General features: G+C 47.3%; 1 protein-coding gene across 2 annotated transcripts in view; it reads left to right on the top strand.

Moving 5' to 3' along the window:
- TMEM132B (transmembrane protein 132B) overlaps positions 1-18,536 on the top strand; it is a 403,314-nt gene that overhangs the window by 371,220 nt on the left and 13,558 nt on the right. For both annotated transcript variants that reach the window (XM_060310360.1, XM_060310359.1), the window contains exon 6: positions 17,866-18,071. In XM_060310360.1, the coding sequence (XP_060166343.1) occupies positions 17,866-18,071 (206 nt within the window). The remainder of the gene's footprint in view (positions 1-17,865; positions 18,072-18,536) is intronic.

An 18,536-nucleotide genomic window follows, 5' to 3' on the forward strand; every position in this document is an offset into this window, starting at 1 on the left:
AAAAGAATAGCTTCATTGCTTTGCCAGGCAAAGGGGGCCACAACGGGCTAATGCCCTCAAAACTGTGTGTCCTGACCTGGAGGGGGGTAGTGAGGAGTTTTATAGCAATGGCTCAAAGAGGGCGTGGTCAGCTCGTGGACCTTCTTCTGATTGGTTGGTGGGGCGGTACCCGGGAGTCGGCATCATCAACCTTCTGGTTCCTATTGGTCTGGGGTCTCCGTGCTTGTGGGCAGCCGACAGTTAACTTCTCCCACCTGATGGGGGTTTCAGTATCTGCAAAACGGCTCAAAGATATTGTTCTGTGTATCCCTTGAGGGGGAGCCAGGACCTGCCCCAAGGCTGCAGTCTTGTCTCCTGACTGCTCCTCCCTTGTGTCTGCATCCCATCTCTTCCCTTACTAACAACTGCTTGAACCTGCCCGTTGGAACTCAGGGAAGGTCACGGAGGCTGAATGAAGCCTATTTCCTGTAATGAAGAAATGGGGGACACAGAAAGGCTTTTGTGCCCAGGAGCCCACAGGGTCCTGCTCAGTATCAGGTCTGTGACTGTGTTTCGAATATCAGGCAGGGTCAACTACGGCCGCTGTGCCTCTGTCTCCTGGCACATTTATCCTTGATGTTTGGGGGCTTGGTTCACAATTTAAACTCCTTCCGTGAGCTTTGATGGTGGGCAGAATGGATCAGCTTCGTATTCAAATTCATTGAGTTTCCTAAAGACACTCAAATCATTTCAATACACTTTATTTTAAAAAAAATTTTTAATTTATACAATTTTTAAAGGTTACTTTCCATTTACAGTTATCACAAAATATTGGCTGTATTCTCCGTGTTGTACATACAGCCTTGAACTTATTTATACTCAGTAGTTTGTGCCTCACACTCCCCCACCCCTATATTGCCCCTCCCCCTCATTTAAATAAACTTTAGACGTTAACTGTCTAAGAAAAGTGATGCACAGGGCATTTAATTATTGTTGCCCAAATACAGGTCACCCAGTTGCTAAGTGCCAGGGCTGGGGTTTGACCCCAGGAAGCTTGGCTCTCGGCCCCCGCTTTACAGAGAGCACCCCAATTTCACAGGGAACTTAGCCCTGTGAACTTAGGGTGCCTATTTCAGGGGCAGGCTTCTTTCCCCCCTACTTTGGGATTATCCGTACACTGACTTATTTTATACATATCCTAAGATTAAGATTACTTTCCAAAGATAAAAACGTAGCCCTCTTCTCTCTGAAACATTTCAGATGTCTAGAGGGACATTCAGTGATGTTAGGAACTGGTGAACGTAAGAAGAAATCCCACAAAGAGCTAGAACTGACTTCTTCAGCCAAGACTCCCTCGTATAGCAGAGACTCAGTGAGCGTAGATGAGAGAAGTCTTCGGAGAATCTCACCCATTTTCCCCGGAATATGCAGGAGTCTTGCATGAGCAATTCATTCATGCTTTATTGATATATATCGCTACGCTGAGATGGACTTTGAGAAAGTAATGCTGCCTTTAGCAGCAGGTGGAAATACAGATTCTGTCTCAGTCAGAAACAACGGGATAAGGTTTTCCTGGGACTGGATGGACTGGATTACGTAGCCACCTACTAAACAAATGGGCTCATATCTCTTCTAATTCATTTTCAAGAGGGACGGGCTTCCAGCAGGCAATGATCATTTATATTCAATGTATATATGCAGTGTATTCCTTCTAAAGGACTCTTGGATTCTTGCCTGGAGACATTTCAGGTTTAAATGCAAAGAGACGGTCTCAGATTTCAAAGCACTGCTTTCCACTCCTATTCCCCCCTGCAGCTTGCCTTACCCTTCTTAAAGGGCCCCTCTGCAGATGTTTCAGATCATTTTGACCACTTCTGAAGCTCAGTTTAACAGGCTTTTTTTTGAAATGAAAGGCCTCAGCCCGAAGCGATTGCCCTAATATAGTCTTTTTTTTTTTTTTTTTTTCTGTAAGCGGGCCTCTCACTGCTGTGGCCTCTCCCGTTGCGGAGCACAGGCTCCAGACGTGCAGGCTCAGCGGCCATGGCTCACGGGCCCAGCCACTCCGCGTCATGTGGGATCTTCCCGGACCGGGTCACGAACCCGTGTCCCCTGGCACCAGCAGGCGGACTCCCAACCATTGCGCCACCAGGGAAGCCCTATAGTCATCTTTTAATGCTCTGGACAACAGAGCAGTTTCCATAATCAAGGGTTTCAATCGTGTCACTCCCCAGGGAATACTTTCAGAGAGATGAATTTATCCACGGCTTCCTGACATCCTTTATGTCTGACACTTAATAAATATTTGGGTTACACTCTGACTTCTTTTCCTGTGAGCAGAGTTTGTAGGGAGAGCAGTCGGTGGCCGTATGCTGAGACTGTCTGTGTCTGAAGCCCACTCATAGGGACGGTAGACTTCCATGTGCCTTTCCTGACAGCCCCTTTCAGTGAAAGACTGATACCGAGGATCTTGAAGGATTTTCCAGTTCTGATACCAGTGCTTGCACCGTGGCCTGGGTTGGGACAGAAGGGACTTTGGTTAAGGATATTGGGCCAAAGCATTTTGGTTTCATAAATAGGATATAAATAATATAGAAAAATCAAAACTTGTGATAAGACCCCACTTCCTGTCATGTGCCAATCCAGACATCACTAATCAATCCCAGCACTCCTTCCTTCGACAGCCCAGATTCCTTCTCCAGCAGAGGTCCCTTGAGCAGCAGCTAAGAAGTGATTTGCATTGGCAAGTGAGACGAACATATTTCCTATTGCTGGTAAAGTCTGTGGGGAACTAGCAAAAGTTTTGTTAAGCATTGAAGAGCATGATGCTAATGAGGCCGTGATGTGGACCTCAAAGTTTGATATATTGGAGGGAGAAAAAAACCAAAACAACATTTCTGTGCCATTGCTCTGCATCCTGTCATCCGTATCAGGATGTCCTTAGGCCAAAGGTCATAAAATGATAGGCCTTGAGGCAAATCCAGACCCCGAGACGTGCCCCCAGACAGAGCAAAGTACTTTGAAAATGTATATACTTAGATGCCAACATTCAAACATTAGTAGATTTCACCAGAGCTCTGGAATTCCGTTTCTCTCGCGAAGTCCAGAGGTCTCTGAACACAGCCCATGTGGTAGCTGTGGGCTCAGGGCAGTGGCAGCGGTGGGCTCAAGGTAGTAGCTGCTGTCCCCTTTGGGCAGGGTTTGGGGTGCTCCCTCAAGTTTTTCACCATCCCCAAGTTCCCTGACCTTCACAGCAGACCCACCTTCCCCATTTATGTCACCTCCCTGGGCCAGGAGGGATTTGATTGGTTTTTTTTTGTTGTTTTTTTAATTGTAATTTTAATTTAATATTATTTTTTTAAACATCTTTATTGGAGTATAACTGCTTTACAGTGGTGTGCTAGTTTCTGCTTTATAACAAAGTGAATCAGCTATGCATATACATATGTTCCCATATCTCTTCCCTCTTGCATCTCCCTCCCTCCCACCCTCCCTATCCCACCCCTCCAGGCGGTCACAAAGCACCGAGCTGATCTCCCTGTGCTATGCGGCTGCTTCCCACTAGCTATCTATTTTACGTTTGGTAGTGTATATATGTCCATGCCACTCTCTCACTTTGTCACAGCTTACCCTTCCCCCTCCCCATATGTTGAGTCAATCCCTGGAAGTTCCACCATCCCTAGCCAATTGTGCTGAAAACAATCTGGGTGAGTTATACGGGTAAACTGAAATCTATTACAAATATATTAGATAAGTTAGTTGTATTAAGTGAGATGGATTAGACCAATGTATTAGATGCAATTATTTTAATTCATTGCTAACATAGGTAGAGGTTTTCACAAGGCAGAGTCACATAGTGTAAGAACAGCTGTAATTTCACCATGGGGGCTACTTCTCAAGCTGTTCAGACTGGAATTTTTATATCCAGGATTTTAATTAGCCCACGTCACACTGGCAAGGACTCCAAGTTGATCAAGGGGGTGAATTCCAGGGACTTCTGTGCTGCTGAGGCATTGCTGTGCTTCCCCCCTTCCTCTGTGACTGGCTCAGCCTGGCTGGGGTATGATTTGCTGGTCTCTCTGGAAATCGCCGAGAGTGTGAGTCTGGACGCCCAGGCTTCTCTTGGCAGGGCTGAGCCAGTCTCATCTCTGCCAGATCTTCGCTTGCGCCTTTCAACCCCCCTCTTTTCTACATTCTGATTTTGGAGAAATTGGTGAGGTCATCGTTGGCATTTTTCTTTTTCCCTTCCCCTGGAGCCTCAGAGATAAAAAAAACTCTCAGCTGCCGGTTTTTATACCTTGAGGTCTCAGTTCACAGCATTCTTTGATAGAAAAGTTTCTTAGGGAAATTTTCAGAAGTACTTTCAAGATAAGTTTGGAAAACACAAACCCTGCAGACCCTCATTCCCCTGAGAATATGCTCATCCTGCCACAATGCCTTTTTTTAATGTGACTAATTGATGCTTAAACCCCGGACACCTAAGCTTGTGACTCCTGTGCCGATGGAGCCTCGTTCCCAGCACTTCTGTCCACCAGGTTCAGTGTCTGCAGTCAGAGCTAGTGCAGGAGGCTGGGCAGCGCGATATGCTGGGCTCTCACCAGATGAACAGCTCTTAATCCCTCCGGGGCCACCGTTTGATGACTAGGAAGTGCTTGGATCTTTTCCTAAATTCAAAAGCGTTCGTGGTGCTTTGAAACTCTCCCAATGTTGAGGGGTAAAAAGCTAAAATGAACACATTTCCCAGATAAGCGTATGCTAAACTTTACAACAAACCATCATCTTGGGCCTCATTTGCTGGCGTGGTTTTCATAAGGGGCACGATTTTGGAAGCACTCGCCTGTCAGGGTACAATCACACCTTGTTGAACGTGATTTGATTGGGGGTTTATCGTGGAGGTGACCCAACAAGCAGAATGCAGGAGCTGACCCGTGATGCTTGCCGATGAGCGGGGAGACGAGGCTGGGTGGGAGCGGCTGTCCGTGGGTCTGTTGTGGAGGGCTGTCCTGAGCATCTCGGACGAAGGTGAGTTGAAGTTTGGTGGGCTGGAGGCAGCCAATGAGGCCCGACCATCTTGTAAACACCATACAAACCTTACTGTTCTACCAGTCACTGTTTTTTGTTTTTTGTTTTTTTTTACTGTACGCGGGCCTCTCACAGTTGTGGCCTCTCCCATTGCGGAGCACCGGCTCAGCGACCATGGCTCACGGGCCCAGCCGCTCCGCGGTATGTGGAATCTTCCCAGACCGGGGCACGAACCCGTGCCCCCTGCATCAGCAGGCGGACGCTCAACCACTGTGCCACCAGGGAAGCCCCCAGTCACTGTTTTTGACAGTATTTTGCACAGGAGTCTGTCTCTTCCACAAAGACCTCCTCGAGGGCAGAGACACTTGGGTTTGCTTTATGTCCTCAAAGCCCTGCCGGGAACCCAGCATGTATCATCACTGAGTGTTAACCTCAGACTTTCTGTGACCTCTCTGTGCCTTTGACATGGATCCTCGTCCTCTCTGGGCTGCGCAAGAGTTGCATTCTCTGAGGTCTTTTTTAGCACCAAGACTTTAAGATTCTCTAAGGAAGGCATGTGTTTTGGATGAGCTAGGAAGGGACGAAGCGCAGTGGTCTCCATTCTGCCCACGCTGGCTCCGAGATCTGCCTTTGCTGGGAGGCCTGGACGATCAGTCAGTTCCGGGCTGGGTGCTGGGCACACTGCTTCGGAGAGAGGAAGAAATAACATCCCAGCCATGGTCCAACTAGGGAGGTGAGACTGATCTGCATGAAGAAAGAATTGATAAGAATAAAGGAGCCTGAGAGCAAAGCCTCATGATCAGAACTTGACAGTGAATTAAGGAATCTCCTTAGAGTGGAGCTTTCAGTGTAGTGATGGGCATGATGGATGGGTGAGGCGGGAGGGGCTCACAAGACCTTCCCGTTCCTGGTTGTACGATCCTGAGCAGAGCACTTCCTCTCTCATTGATTCTGCGTAGTTCCCGTATGTCTACAAGGTACCAGGCCTTGTGCCACGAGCCTGAGCTGCAGAAAATTAAATAAGGCAACATGCTTGTCCTTAAAGGCTTGCCTTATCATCTAGGAGGGGCAGAGAAGTAAGCATTACTATATTAAGTCAGAGTCTATGAAGGTACAAAGGTGGATAGAAGGTTCCTCGAGCCAAGATCCGTGGACTTACCTCCTAGGAATCTTCATGAGAATTGCTTGACTTTGCATGTCCATTTTTTATGATAGTCTATAGGCTGTGTGAGCAACGTGCACCGTTGTCAGTAGACCCAGTCACTGCACTTGGTTTCAGTTCTAATGTTTGGCTTTGTGTCCATGATTGTATGAGGGGCCCAAAGGGCTTGGAGCTGTACCACATGAATAGTTTAACTCTTGAGAATTCAACTATATGCATTTGGCCCCAAATAACGCGGTGTCCTTACACTTACATGCATACATATACACATATATGGGTAGAAACTGTGCATCTTTTAATCTGGTTATCTCTGTTCCTCTGCCTGGTAAAGTATTCGTCAGTGTATGTTGGCACAACTGGTGGGGGGCACTTGAGCACAACAAGAAGAGTCTCCCCATCTTCCAGAGGTGTGTGATGCCTTCTTCTGGTGGCCAAGCAAGTGAGTCATGGTGATGGTGTCAATGACCTCTTGCCTTCAGGAAGACATTAAAGACTGAACTGAGGCCTCCAAGAAACCCTTGACTAATGAAATGTTAGAAGAACTGGAAGATACTTTTACAGAAGGTGTAGGTGAGAAAGCACACAGGGAGAGCCAACACACTATAAATTGCTCGAGGGTTCTGAGCAGAGAGAAATAATTGAGTAATTTGCATATACCACCCATCTGTACAATTGCATGCTACCTGTAGTTTTATATATATATATATGTTTTATATATCTATATCTCTATCTATCTATCTATATATCTTACGCATACATGTTACTACATATTTTTTGTATTAAAAATCAATGTATTAAAAATCACCAGTGTGCCTGGTGAATGAAAATAGGGATTTTCTTGTGTAATACTGGTTGGGTGCAATTTTGCTTCAGTTAACTTTAGAACCCAACTGCTGTTTGCATGGGACATTGAGAAAAGAAAGAGGTATGTTATAGGCAAATGCTGTATTTGTGCCAGCTGAAGGCCAATTGACATTACCGACGAAGGAGCAGAAACTCAGGTTGAATTACCTGCTCAGAATCACACGGTATTATTCAGCACACTTCAGTAATGTTCTAGGGGAAAAAAAAGATGATGGAGGTGGTATGTTTACTTATCGAAGGGAAGGGGTAGACAGTTATGACTCAGAGAGGGGGATGCCTCTGACCAGCGAAAGCATAGTCTGGGGACCCACTGGGGACAGGAGAGCTGTTATGTCCTAGAGCTTCTTATTGTATAAATCTTATTGTACAAACTTTAATGAGGGAACTTAGTCACCAGGAGCACATAGCTGTTTGCTAGAGTCAGGCAGGCCTCTTTTTAACAAAACAGCTTAAATTTAACTCAAACTGGTTACTTTAGATACAACGGAATCCCCCTAGTGCCCTAAATGGTAGTTTTTATTACACTTCTGCCTAAAGACTGAGACTTTTGCCCCATAGGGGAGACAGAGGATATGGAACTGTGTAGAGTTTCCGCAGTGGCTGCTGTCCCCCTCCTGAGCCAGCTGTCCCGGGGATGCTGCTAGCTCTTCCCTTGAGGGCCCGATGGGATTCGTACAGCAAGCCCGGGGGGTTACAAGCTCCGTTGTTTACAGGCTCTAAAGCTTCACACTCACACCAGCCCCTGCGGGGCCGTTAGCAAGTCAGTACAGTTTTTCCCTTGGATTCTTTTTTTTCTAGCTTACGTGACATCCAGCAGGGTCCACCCTGGGGAAGCAAATGCTCGATTTCTCTTCCTCCCTGTGGGCATGTGTCTGTCTCCAGATTCCAGGTTAGTCTGTAGCCCTGCATCAGCAGTTCTCCGATGGGTTTAAGAAAAGCTTTTAGTTTGCAGTTTGGTAAGGGCGAGAGAAGTGCTCTTTTCAGCCGTCTACCTCTCTGAACTGCAACTGGAACTTGGCTGACTTGATTTTGTCTCTGATTTTTATCAAGCAGAGGATAAGCCAGGCCCCTCATTTTAAGAATACTTTTAAGTGAAAACTAAGAATGAACTGAATATAGAGAGGGGATCAGCGGTTACCGCAGCAGCTATTTGACCAATAGAAAAGGACAGTGTTGGGTCAGAATACACCGCTTGGGACACTGGCCCTCCGTTACTGGCTAGGTGACCTAACTGAGCATTAGTCTCCTCATCTGTAAAATGGGTAAAGGATAACTTTCCCACAATGCTCCAGTGCAGGATTTTTTTCAGATTAAGGGCCAGTTTTTATGGGATCTCACCAGCATTTTGTAAAAAGTGAAGGAATAGAATGGACTGGACTGGAATGGCACAGAGTGGAGTGGAGTGGAATAGAATGGGATGGGATAAAACAGAAGAGAAAATTCAGAGTGACTGGCAAGTAATGAGGTTAAGTATTTTTTCATGAAACTTTGGCTTTTGCCTTTATGTATACTTTTTGTGTATTGGTCCTACTGTAAGATGTATTTTCTAATGTGGGTTGTGCTTCAAACACTATTTGAGACACATTGTCATAGACTGTATCAGTTAGTTACACCTGCATAACAGACAGCCCCAGTATCTTAGTCACATGCCACCACGAGCTTTTTTTTATTGCTCACAGGTCTTCAGATCAGCTGGGATTCACCTCATCAAGGTTGCAGACACCAAGAGGGCAAACCCAATCCTTTAATTATGTTTTTTTTTAACTTTTTATTTTATGTTGGAGTAGAGTTGATGAACAATGTTGTGTTAGGTTCAGGTGTACGGCAAAGTGATTCAGTTATACATATACATGTATCTATTCTTTTTTCAAATTCTTTTCCCATTTAAGTTGTTACATAATATTGAGCAGAGTTCCCTGTTCTGTGTTTTCAGTATTTTATGGAGAAGTTTTTGTTAAAATTCTGCTGGGCAAAAGGAGTCATTTGCCCAAACCCAACATCGTTGAGATAAAGCATATTTTACCTCTGGTGGGGGGAACCACAAATTCACAAGGCAGAGGGTGAGGGTGCAGTGTTGGGTGTGGCACTGAAATGTACCACATGACGCAATTGAGAATGTCAGGTGGAGGGGGAAATTCCCTGGCGGTCCAGTGGTTAGGACTCTGTGGTCTCACTGCTGAGGACTCAGGTTCAATGCCTGGTCAGGGAACTAAAATCCCACAAGCCATGTGGTACGGCCAAAAAAAAAAAAAGAGAGAGAGAGAGAGAGACTGTCAAGTGGGATAAATTGTAAAATGCTGTATGTGTCAGGTTTCGTCTTTAAAGGTGTACCCCTCCTTCCTCCTTCCCATCTGTCCCCCTGCCGTGGGCTGAAGAGAAAGGTCATACATATGTAAGAGGATTCCTCACTTATCTTCACCTTTCGGTCCTGAAAATGTTCCTTGATGTCTCCTTCTTTTTTTTTTTTTTTTGCGGTACACGGCCCTCCCACCACTGTGACCTCTCCCGTTGCGGAGCACAGGCTCCAGACGCGCAGGCTCAGCGGCCATGGCTCACGGGCCCAGCCACTCCATGGCATGTGGGATCTTCCCGGACCAGGGCACGAACCCGCGTCCCCTGCATCGGCAGGCGGACTCTCAACCACTGCGCCACCAGGGAAGCCCAGGAAATGGTGATTTTCTTTGATTGTTTTCTGCCTGAAGCTCCAGGTGACAGGCAACTCATTTCTTCTCTCATCTCAGTCTCCGAACTCAGAGTGGGTATTTGGTGAGTTTGGCATTAGTACGGGGCCATTGGGTTGTACAGTGCACGCTGGAAACTCTTGTGTCGACTTAGCATGGAAGAGCTGGACCAAAGATCAGCCCTCAGAAGATACTTGCTGTCTGTTAAGTGATTTTTGTGGTGCATCTTATTTAACACTTAGGGCAGGAATTATCATCCCTTGTCTCATTTCTCTGTGTCCCGTGCTGGAAAGCGTCCTTGCAAAAGCTTTCCGTATCACATTCCCCCACTTCCCATTCTGTCATGAACCCACACCATCAGAAGTTTTCCTCTTCTCCGCCGAAGTCCCTTTGTCAGGATCTCCAGGGTTCACGGCCAATTCCAATGGTTAGCTTTCAGTCCACAACTGATTCGACTTCCTCTCAGTGTTTGATATCAATCCCACCCTGTCTTCGGAGAATCTTCACCACTTACCTCTGAGATACCATTCTCTCTCTCTGGCCTTTCCTTCTTTTTCTTTTTTCAGTTTTTAAAAATGTTTTGGCCATGCCGCGCGTGGCATGTGGGATCTTAGTTCCACGAGCAGGGATCGAACCTGAGCAGGGATCAAACCCGAGTTCCCTGCAGTGGAAGCACGGGGTCTTAACCACTGGATCGCCAGGGAAGTCCCCCTGGCTTTTCCTTTTTAACAGATTGGCCCCATGTTGTCAGGTCCTTATATCCGTGAGCTCTAAGTGTTAGCAGGTTCAAAGCTGAAATGTGGGCTATGATTCAATCTCCTGGCTTTAAATACTGCGTTTGCTGGCATAATCCAAGTTTATTTCTTCAGCTTGAGCCCTTCTCCACGGACTCTGCACTTGTGCTTCCAACTTCTTACCTCGCGTCTTCATTCAGATGTCTAATAAACATTTCACGTTTAGTATTTTTGAAACGGAACTCCGGATTCTTTCTCTCTTCCCCACATCTGCCTTCCTGCAGGCCTCCCTTATCACAGGGATGGCAATGCCATTTTTCTGGTTGCTCGGGCCAGAAACCTAGCAGTCATCTGTGGCTTCTGCTTCTCTCACACCCAACAGCCACTCCAGCAGCAGCTCCTGCCAGGGCTGCCTTCAAAGGCATCCTGACCCTGACCACATCTCATTCCCTGCATCACACCACCCTGATGGGAACCTCTTTCACGTCTCTGTCGCATGGGCTCCCCTTCTGCCACTCCTGCTAGAGGTATTCTGTTATATCGTCCAATCATGCTACTTCCTTGGGCGCGAACCCCACAGCTTCTCATTATACTTACACAGTGGAGTACAGTCCAGCCCCCCTGGCTACTTTTGGGCTCCCTTGCCCTCCTTTTTGGTCCTTGAATATGGCAAGAACACGCCTGTCTCAGGGCCTTTGCACTTCCTGATCTTCTGCATGTGCTCGTGACTCACTCCCTCACTTCATTCAGGCCTCTAATCAAATGTGATCTCTCCAGGGAGGCCTTCCCTGCCCATTCTAACTAAAGCCATTGTCACTGCTTTCTTACCTTGTTTGATTTTCCTTTTAAGCCCATCTCGCTACCTGATATTACATTTATATCTAGGTGTGTGTTGGGTTTGTCTGTCTCCCCCATTCCACAGTCAGTTCCATCAGGGCGGGGACTGTATTGTTCGTCACTCTATCCCCAGCACCTAGGACAGCCCCTGGGTCTTCATTGACATTAAATCAATATTTACTGAATGAGTGAATGATTTATTCTTAGTTTACAGATGAGGGATCTGTGGCAGAGAAAAGCTATGTCAAAATACACTGGGACTCTGAGCTTGCTCTCTCCATCCTCCAATGATAGGATGGGAGGGAGTCCAAGCTGGAAACTTCGGTACCCATGGGTTCACGGATGCAGAATCTGAGCCCGGAGATGGAGAGTGACTTATTCAGGCATGATGAGGGGAAGAGTTTGGACAAGGACCCAGGTTACTGGACCTCAGGCTGAGGCACCGAGCTGCTGCTTCCAGCTCCTTCTGCCTGGTCTTGAGTACTAGCTATCAAGCTGGCCTCTAATTAATTGATACCTCATGCTTACTGACACCTCGGTGGTGGCCTGGGGCCAGGGCAGAGGGAGTAATGGACCAAAAAGGGGCACAAGGGATGTTTCGGGAGGATGGGGGTGTTCTGTGTCCAGGCATGACGGTGGTTTCACAGCGTATGCACCATCAATCTCATCCAACTCTACCCTCCAAACGGATATGGTGCATTGAACAGAAATTACACCTTGATGAGTTTCATTTAAAAAATCCCAACGTGTGTATTGAGGTCTTGCCTTTCCCAATCAGGTCTTCCTTCTGTGGGCTGTACAGAGGGGGTAACACACAGTTTGAGGACCCCCTGCCCCCCGATTCAGAGGACCTGAGTGCGAATCCCTGCTCTGCCTCTCACCAGCTGTGATCTCTGCTCAAGCTGTCTCTCCTGGGCCTCATTTTCCCCATCTACGACATAGGGACAAAACACTTCACGAATGGGATATCTGGAGGATTTAATGGCTATCATTCTATGTAAAGTTTTAAAAACAATGCATGATGCATAGTGACCACCCAATACATGACAGCTATGATATTTGCTCTTTGTACTTCTTGGGGATATAAAAGCTTAAGGCAAAATGAATATTTTTTGAGTACTCACTGCTTCTCAGACAAAATGTACTTGCTAAACTTGGTAACAAATACAAAATGTTCGATTTGATAATTGAATTGAAAGATGTTTTTTCTTTACATAGTTTCTCTTTGCCTATCTTAATATGTAATTCAGCATTTATCGTGAATTTGTGAGAAACATACTCTTTGATTATATAGCTTCCCCCATTCCTCAAATCTTTTTATTCTTCATTAATACACAAACACACATAACATATATTTATAAAATTAGTATTAACGCGTCCATATAATTCTAAAAATTTTTAATTTTATTGAAGTATAGTTGATTTAAGATGTTGCGTTAGTTTCAGGTGTACAGCAAAGTGATTCAGTTATATAAGTGTGTCCATATAATTTTAACTCCATCATTTTTTCACTAAATATTATATCATGATTATTTTTCCTTTCTCTTAAATTTTGTTTGAATTTATTGTAGGATCCATAGTGTTTAATTTGTATGCACTGCTATCTATTGAACTAGGCATTGTTTCATTTTTATTTTCATTACGAACATTGCAGAAGGCTCCCTTCACTTTATTTACCTTAAACAAACACCATTTACCCTTCTTTAACTTCTCTTACCGAGTTGCCAAGGAGAGAGACTGCTTCCATTGCCGTGATGATGTAGGTTTTTTCTTTCTAACACATTTCTCAAGACGGGGAGGGGTTAATTAAGAGGGAAGCCTTGTACAGCAGGGGCAGCTCCTACGGTGCAGACACAGATGCCTCAGCCGTCTGGCAGACTCAGAGGGAGGGCACTGATGCACAAACTCAATCCTTGCTTCTTTCCTAAATAGAAAATGAAGCGAATGCTGTCTCTCACAAGATCCCCAAAGGAAACATATTTACATCGGGAGACCACCGTTTGCCTCTGTTACTCTAAAGTACTGAAACTGTGAAAGTGTAATTTGACAGTAAAACAATGAGCCTCCAAAGGCAGCCTTCCTAAAAGGACATGGACAGGCCACCTGGCGCAGGCTCACAGATTAACCTGGCACGAGCCGTCATTTTCAATCTCCACGTACCTGTCCTCAGCCCTTCTCATATTAGGATTCACGGCATTGGCTGTTCCAGCTTCCCCTGGGGGCTCAGAGAGCCCTGAAGGTATCTGTTGGTTGAGTGGTGGGAACCTGATCTAATCTTTACCTTGCAGTGTCTAGCTGTCTCTTCCAAAAACACACACGCCCTCACCGTGGGACATGACACAGGTCAGGTCTCTCAATTCCTAGCCATAAGGCCGAATCCGCCACGGGGAATCCAAATTTCTCATCTCATTGACCTCAGACTTCCTTAGGATTTGGACTAGGTTTCTTCTACCAGCCTATCTCCTCTCATGATATCCAGAGCATAACACTGCCTAAGCCACCTTCTCCCACTTCTAACCCAGACGCAGGCTACTCCTGGGGCACAAGAATGAATGGGACCCAGAGGAAACCAGTGTCCTACTCACATTGAACACCTACGTACAGAACACTTTATGTGGGCCATCGCTGCGCTAGAAGTGGAGACACAGGAGATAAGAGGAGACAGGTCCGTGGTCTCAAGCAGATCACTTCCAGGTGGAGAACAGAGATAGGAAACAATAAACAACCAGGAGCATGCAGAGAGTGATAAATATTGAAAAGTAAATCATGAAATATAACACGGATAGAGCAGTCCAGTGTAACTAACATCGTGTAAGCAATATGAATAGTATAACATACTGTCAGTAACACAGAAATACTGTAAATATAGTTTACATAGTAGCACACACGGTAAATTAGATAGAGGGGAGTAGTAGAGTGGCCAGGTGAGGGGCGCACAACTTTACATTAGAAATGACTCAAGCAATCCCTTCTGAGAAGTGACATTTGAGCTGAGTTCCTACATCATTTAGGCCACTTTCGGTGGCAAGTAACAAAATACCATGGACCAAAATGGCTTTGACAACAACAGAAAGAAAAACACACGATAAGAAGTTGAAAAGTCAGGTGGTTCCAGGTGGGCTGGTCCGGTGGTCCATCCAGGTGGTCACTGAGGATGTGGTTCCTTCCGTCTTTCTCTCCTTCCATGCTCGCCGTGTCAGCCTGGTCCTTGGCCAGCCCTCCTAGGCTCTGAGATCACCATTGCAGCTCCTGTTGTCACCTCCCATGTGGCAGCATCCAGTGGGAGGAGGGACCACTTTCTGGGCATCTCGAAGCCAGGAGGCCCTTCCCAGAATCCCCAGCAGACTCCTCACTCCTCCTTGGCCAGAACTGTGTCACATGCCTTTCCCTAAGCCACTCACTGGCAAGGAGCATATGGCTGGACAGAAAAGAGGAAGATGTGTGTGTGTGTATGTGATGGGGCAGCGGTGCTGGTGTGTGATTGAGTGGCCCGTAGACAACCAGTTATATCTGCCTCAGACCTGAATGACAGGCAGGTCTCAGTCACAGGAAGATCGTGCTAAGGCCTCCGGAGGGGGATAAGCTCAGGAGAGCCATGGGAGAGAAGACCCATGGGGGACTGGTGGGGAGTGTGTGCAGGGTGGGCAGGGAGGGAAGCGCAGAGGGAGCCTGGAGAAGGAGGGAGTACCAGGTCCTTAGGTCTTGTAAGCTGTGATCAGGAGTTTGGACTTCGCCCCGTGTACCGTGGGAAGTCTCTGGCGGGGACTGACGTGAACAGGCAGGGGGGATAGCACTGGGCCAGGCGTCAGCAGTCCTGGGGGCTGGCGGGCATCATTACACACAGGTGAAGCCCTGGGAAGTGATGTTCCCTTTCTCTACACTGGATTCGGTCCAGGTAAAATGAAAATCATGATGCCCGCCCCACAGCGTTATTTGTGGGGCTTAAGGCTTTGAGAGGGGGAGGCAGTGAGGTCCTATACCAATAAGAGGTACCTACTGCAGTTAATTCTCATTATTTGCAGTAGTTATGTCTTATAAAGTCACTGCAAACACTGAATTAGCAAATACTAAACCATTCCTTCGAGAGGAAATAACACATGCACACATACGTACATCTCATATAGATCATCATAATCCTGAAAATTCAGGACAGTTGAGGTCTGTACTGTAGAAGGTAGGATGGGGAAAGTTCTAGCAGTAGGTGACGCCCACCTGAGCCAGGGGAAGCTGAGGGCGGAGCCCCCTGCTGCATCCACTGTAGAGTTCTTGTCAGTAAGGAGCCTTGTTCTCTTGAGATGGGTCTGCGTGTAGCCACTGAGTGCAGGGGTCTTTAGCGGTCTTAGCGAATGTCTCCCGGGGCAGTGCTCTGGAGGGAAGGCAGGGGTTTCTCTAGAATGGGTCTTCCACCCCTTTTTAAGTACTTAAGGAAGGGCAGTCGGGCTCAGCACTGGGTCCCCATCGCAGGAATTGAAAATAAGAACATGGCGCTCCATTCCATTTTCTGCTCTAATAGAAAATCTTGTTCTGATTGCTCTCTTTACAATCCTGGGCACAATAATGCAGATTTACATCCCTCCAACATGCCCTAAAAGACAGCTGATTTGCTCGCCTCATGGTTTTTCTTCTCCCTTTTAAAAAGTAAAGCAGACAAAGAGAGGGGACGGGCGAAGTAGATTCTTTTAAGCTTCGAAAAGTGATTGAATTGTCTTTTTTTTTTGCAGTACGCGGGCCTCTCACTGCCGTGGCCTCTCCTGTTGCGGAGCACAGGCTCCGGACGCACAGGCTCAGCGGCCATGGCTCACGGGCCCAGCCGCCCCGCGGCATGCGGGATCCTCCCAGACCGGGGCACCCGTGTCCCCTGCATCGGCAGGCGGACTCTCAACCCCTGCACCACCAGGGAAGCCCCTGAATTGTCTTTTTTCAACTCCCACTGGAATTTCAGGGGGAGAAACACATTAGCTGCCACTTTCCACTGCCATCTGCGGGCAGATTTGCTGCTCAGGGTAGTAGAGCCTGGAGGGCAAGGGGCTGTGGAAGGCTAAGTTCTGACAGGGTGGGGAAGCGGCTCCCCAGATGAACTCAGCCTGACGCAGTTTCCCTCCAGCACAGCTGCTCATTGCTTTGTGGCCCAAGGTTATCAGGTCAGTGTCACTGATTTCTGCCCATCGTCCCATTAGTGGCCTTGGTTAATTATGCTTAAAGATTCCTAAAGGCGTTGGTGCCATTGTGAGGTGGCAATGCCAGGAACCTGTGTCTGCGAGGCTGATGCGGGAAGGGGTTTAAGCATCTCGTTAGTTATCTTCTCCTCAGTCTTTGATTTCACTCTACAGTGAACCAGGCTCATCTTTTCCTTCTCGTGGGAGAAAATTCACATTCACGCCCTTTTTTGGGGGGAGGAGGGAGGTGATGATCATTTGTCCCGAACAACATGGAGGTTTGTTCTTTGAGTTTCGACCTCGGCACTGCTGACATTGCTCTGAGCCGTTCACCTGTTCACATGGAGGGGGCAGTTGGACGTGTGCACCTCGGGCTTGGAAGGGAGGCCTGGGCTGCAGGTACTGCAGTCTTCGTTTGTGGCTTGCAAAACGGGCTGCCTGGTGGCATTCCAGGTGAGCTGGGGAGTCCTGACAGCAGCCCAGCACCACACGGTACCCCTCAAAGTAGTGTGTGACCTCCAGCCAGTGACGTCGCATTGCTGGCCTCAGGTTCTTCATCTGTAAAATGAGATTGTGGACCCCTGGCAGTTTTGTGGTTCTGTGCTGAACTGAGTGTTGGTTTTGTGTCTTCTGCACATAACGTGACCTTTGCTCCCTCCCCCGCCCGACCCAGATACATACGTAAAAGACATTCATTCTCCTGGTGGTCCAGGAGAGAAAGTCATCAACGTTTTCCTTGCTTATCCGGAAGACGTGAAGTGAAATGGGGGCTTACGTTGTCTAACAGCCAACCCGCGAATGCATGCACGCTGAAGGGTACCTCCGCGTGCTGAGTCAGAAGTCCGTAACAAAATGCTGCGTCCTCACCTCCATCCTGCAAAATTATAGTGTAATGGGGCAAAAATAATTACGTCCACATTTCTAGTGCATTCCATGAGTATTTTCCTGCAAGGATTTTAATCTAGTGCAAAGCTCTCTTGGTTTTTCAGGGAAAAAAAAATCCCCTTTATGGCTCGACCGAAGTGTTGTTTTAGTAACATATAGATACCTTTTCAAGCATCTCCAGGTACGGTGCAAGAGTGAAGTGTGTTGCAAGTGGGGTTTGATTAGCGGTGGTTTGAGTACATAAAGGAGGTGAGGTAAAGGGAGAAACACACACACACAAAAGGCAACAAAGGTTATGGAACTCCATTAAATTATGTTTATGATTTTACTTGTCAGTGGTTCGTAATACAAAATGGTTTTCCTGGAGTCTGTTTATCAGCGTTTGTCCCTAATTAGTGCCTACAAATTACCTTCTGTTCAAGTCATGTTCTCCTGGTTGTCTTGGGTCTCAGAAATCAGAGCTGTTGCAGGTCATGAACTTTCATTGTCAAGTTTCTCACGGGCTTTTTCCTGCTGATGCATCTGGAGATTCTGTCCCCTCCCCCAAGGTCTCCAACGGCTGCGATTCGATTTTTGCGAATGGGAAGGAGATGAAGAGCAAAGTGGACACGATCGTGAACTTCACCCACCAGCACTTCACCTCCCAGTTAGAGGTCACCGTCTGGGCGCCCAGACTCCCCCTGCAGGTCGACATCTCCGATACGGAGCTCAGCCAGATCAAAGGGTGGAGGATCCCAGTGGCTTCCAACCGAAGGTGAGGAACCAAGGGGGTGGGGGAAGGAAGTTCATCGAGGACTGTGGTTCTGAGGTTCCTGGGGCTCCGCTCTGAGGCAGACGTCCTCAGGGACCCAGGCCCTAGGGAAGCTGCATCCACAGTGGGTAATAGTGGGATCGGAGTTCAGATGGATCTGACTTGGGTACTTACTTTGACAGGAGGCGATTATAATAGGGATAATAATCATCTCTACCTCGTAGAATAGTTGCTAGGATTCAGTAAAACGATGCAACTCATAAGGAGCACCTAGCACAAGGCCTGGCATTTAAGGGAAGAGCTCTTATGGTACTTTTTTTTTTTTTTGGCGGTACGCGGGCCTCTCACTGCTGTGGCCTCTCCCGTTGCGGAGCACAGGCTCCGGACGCGCAGGCTCAGCGGCCACGGCTCACGGACCCAGCCGCTCCGTGGTATGTGGGATCTTCCCGGACCGGGGCATGAACCCGT

This window comes from Globicephala melas, chromosome 13 (genome assembly GCF_963455315.2).
Source record: "Globicephala melas chromosome 13, mGloMel1.2, whole genome shotgun sequence".
NCBI classification, from domain to species: Eukaryota; Metazoa; Chordata; class Mammalia; order Artiodactyla; family Delphinidae; genus Globicephala; species Globicephala melas.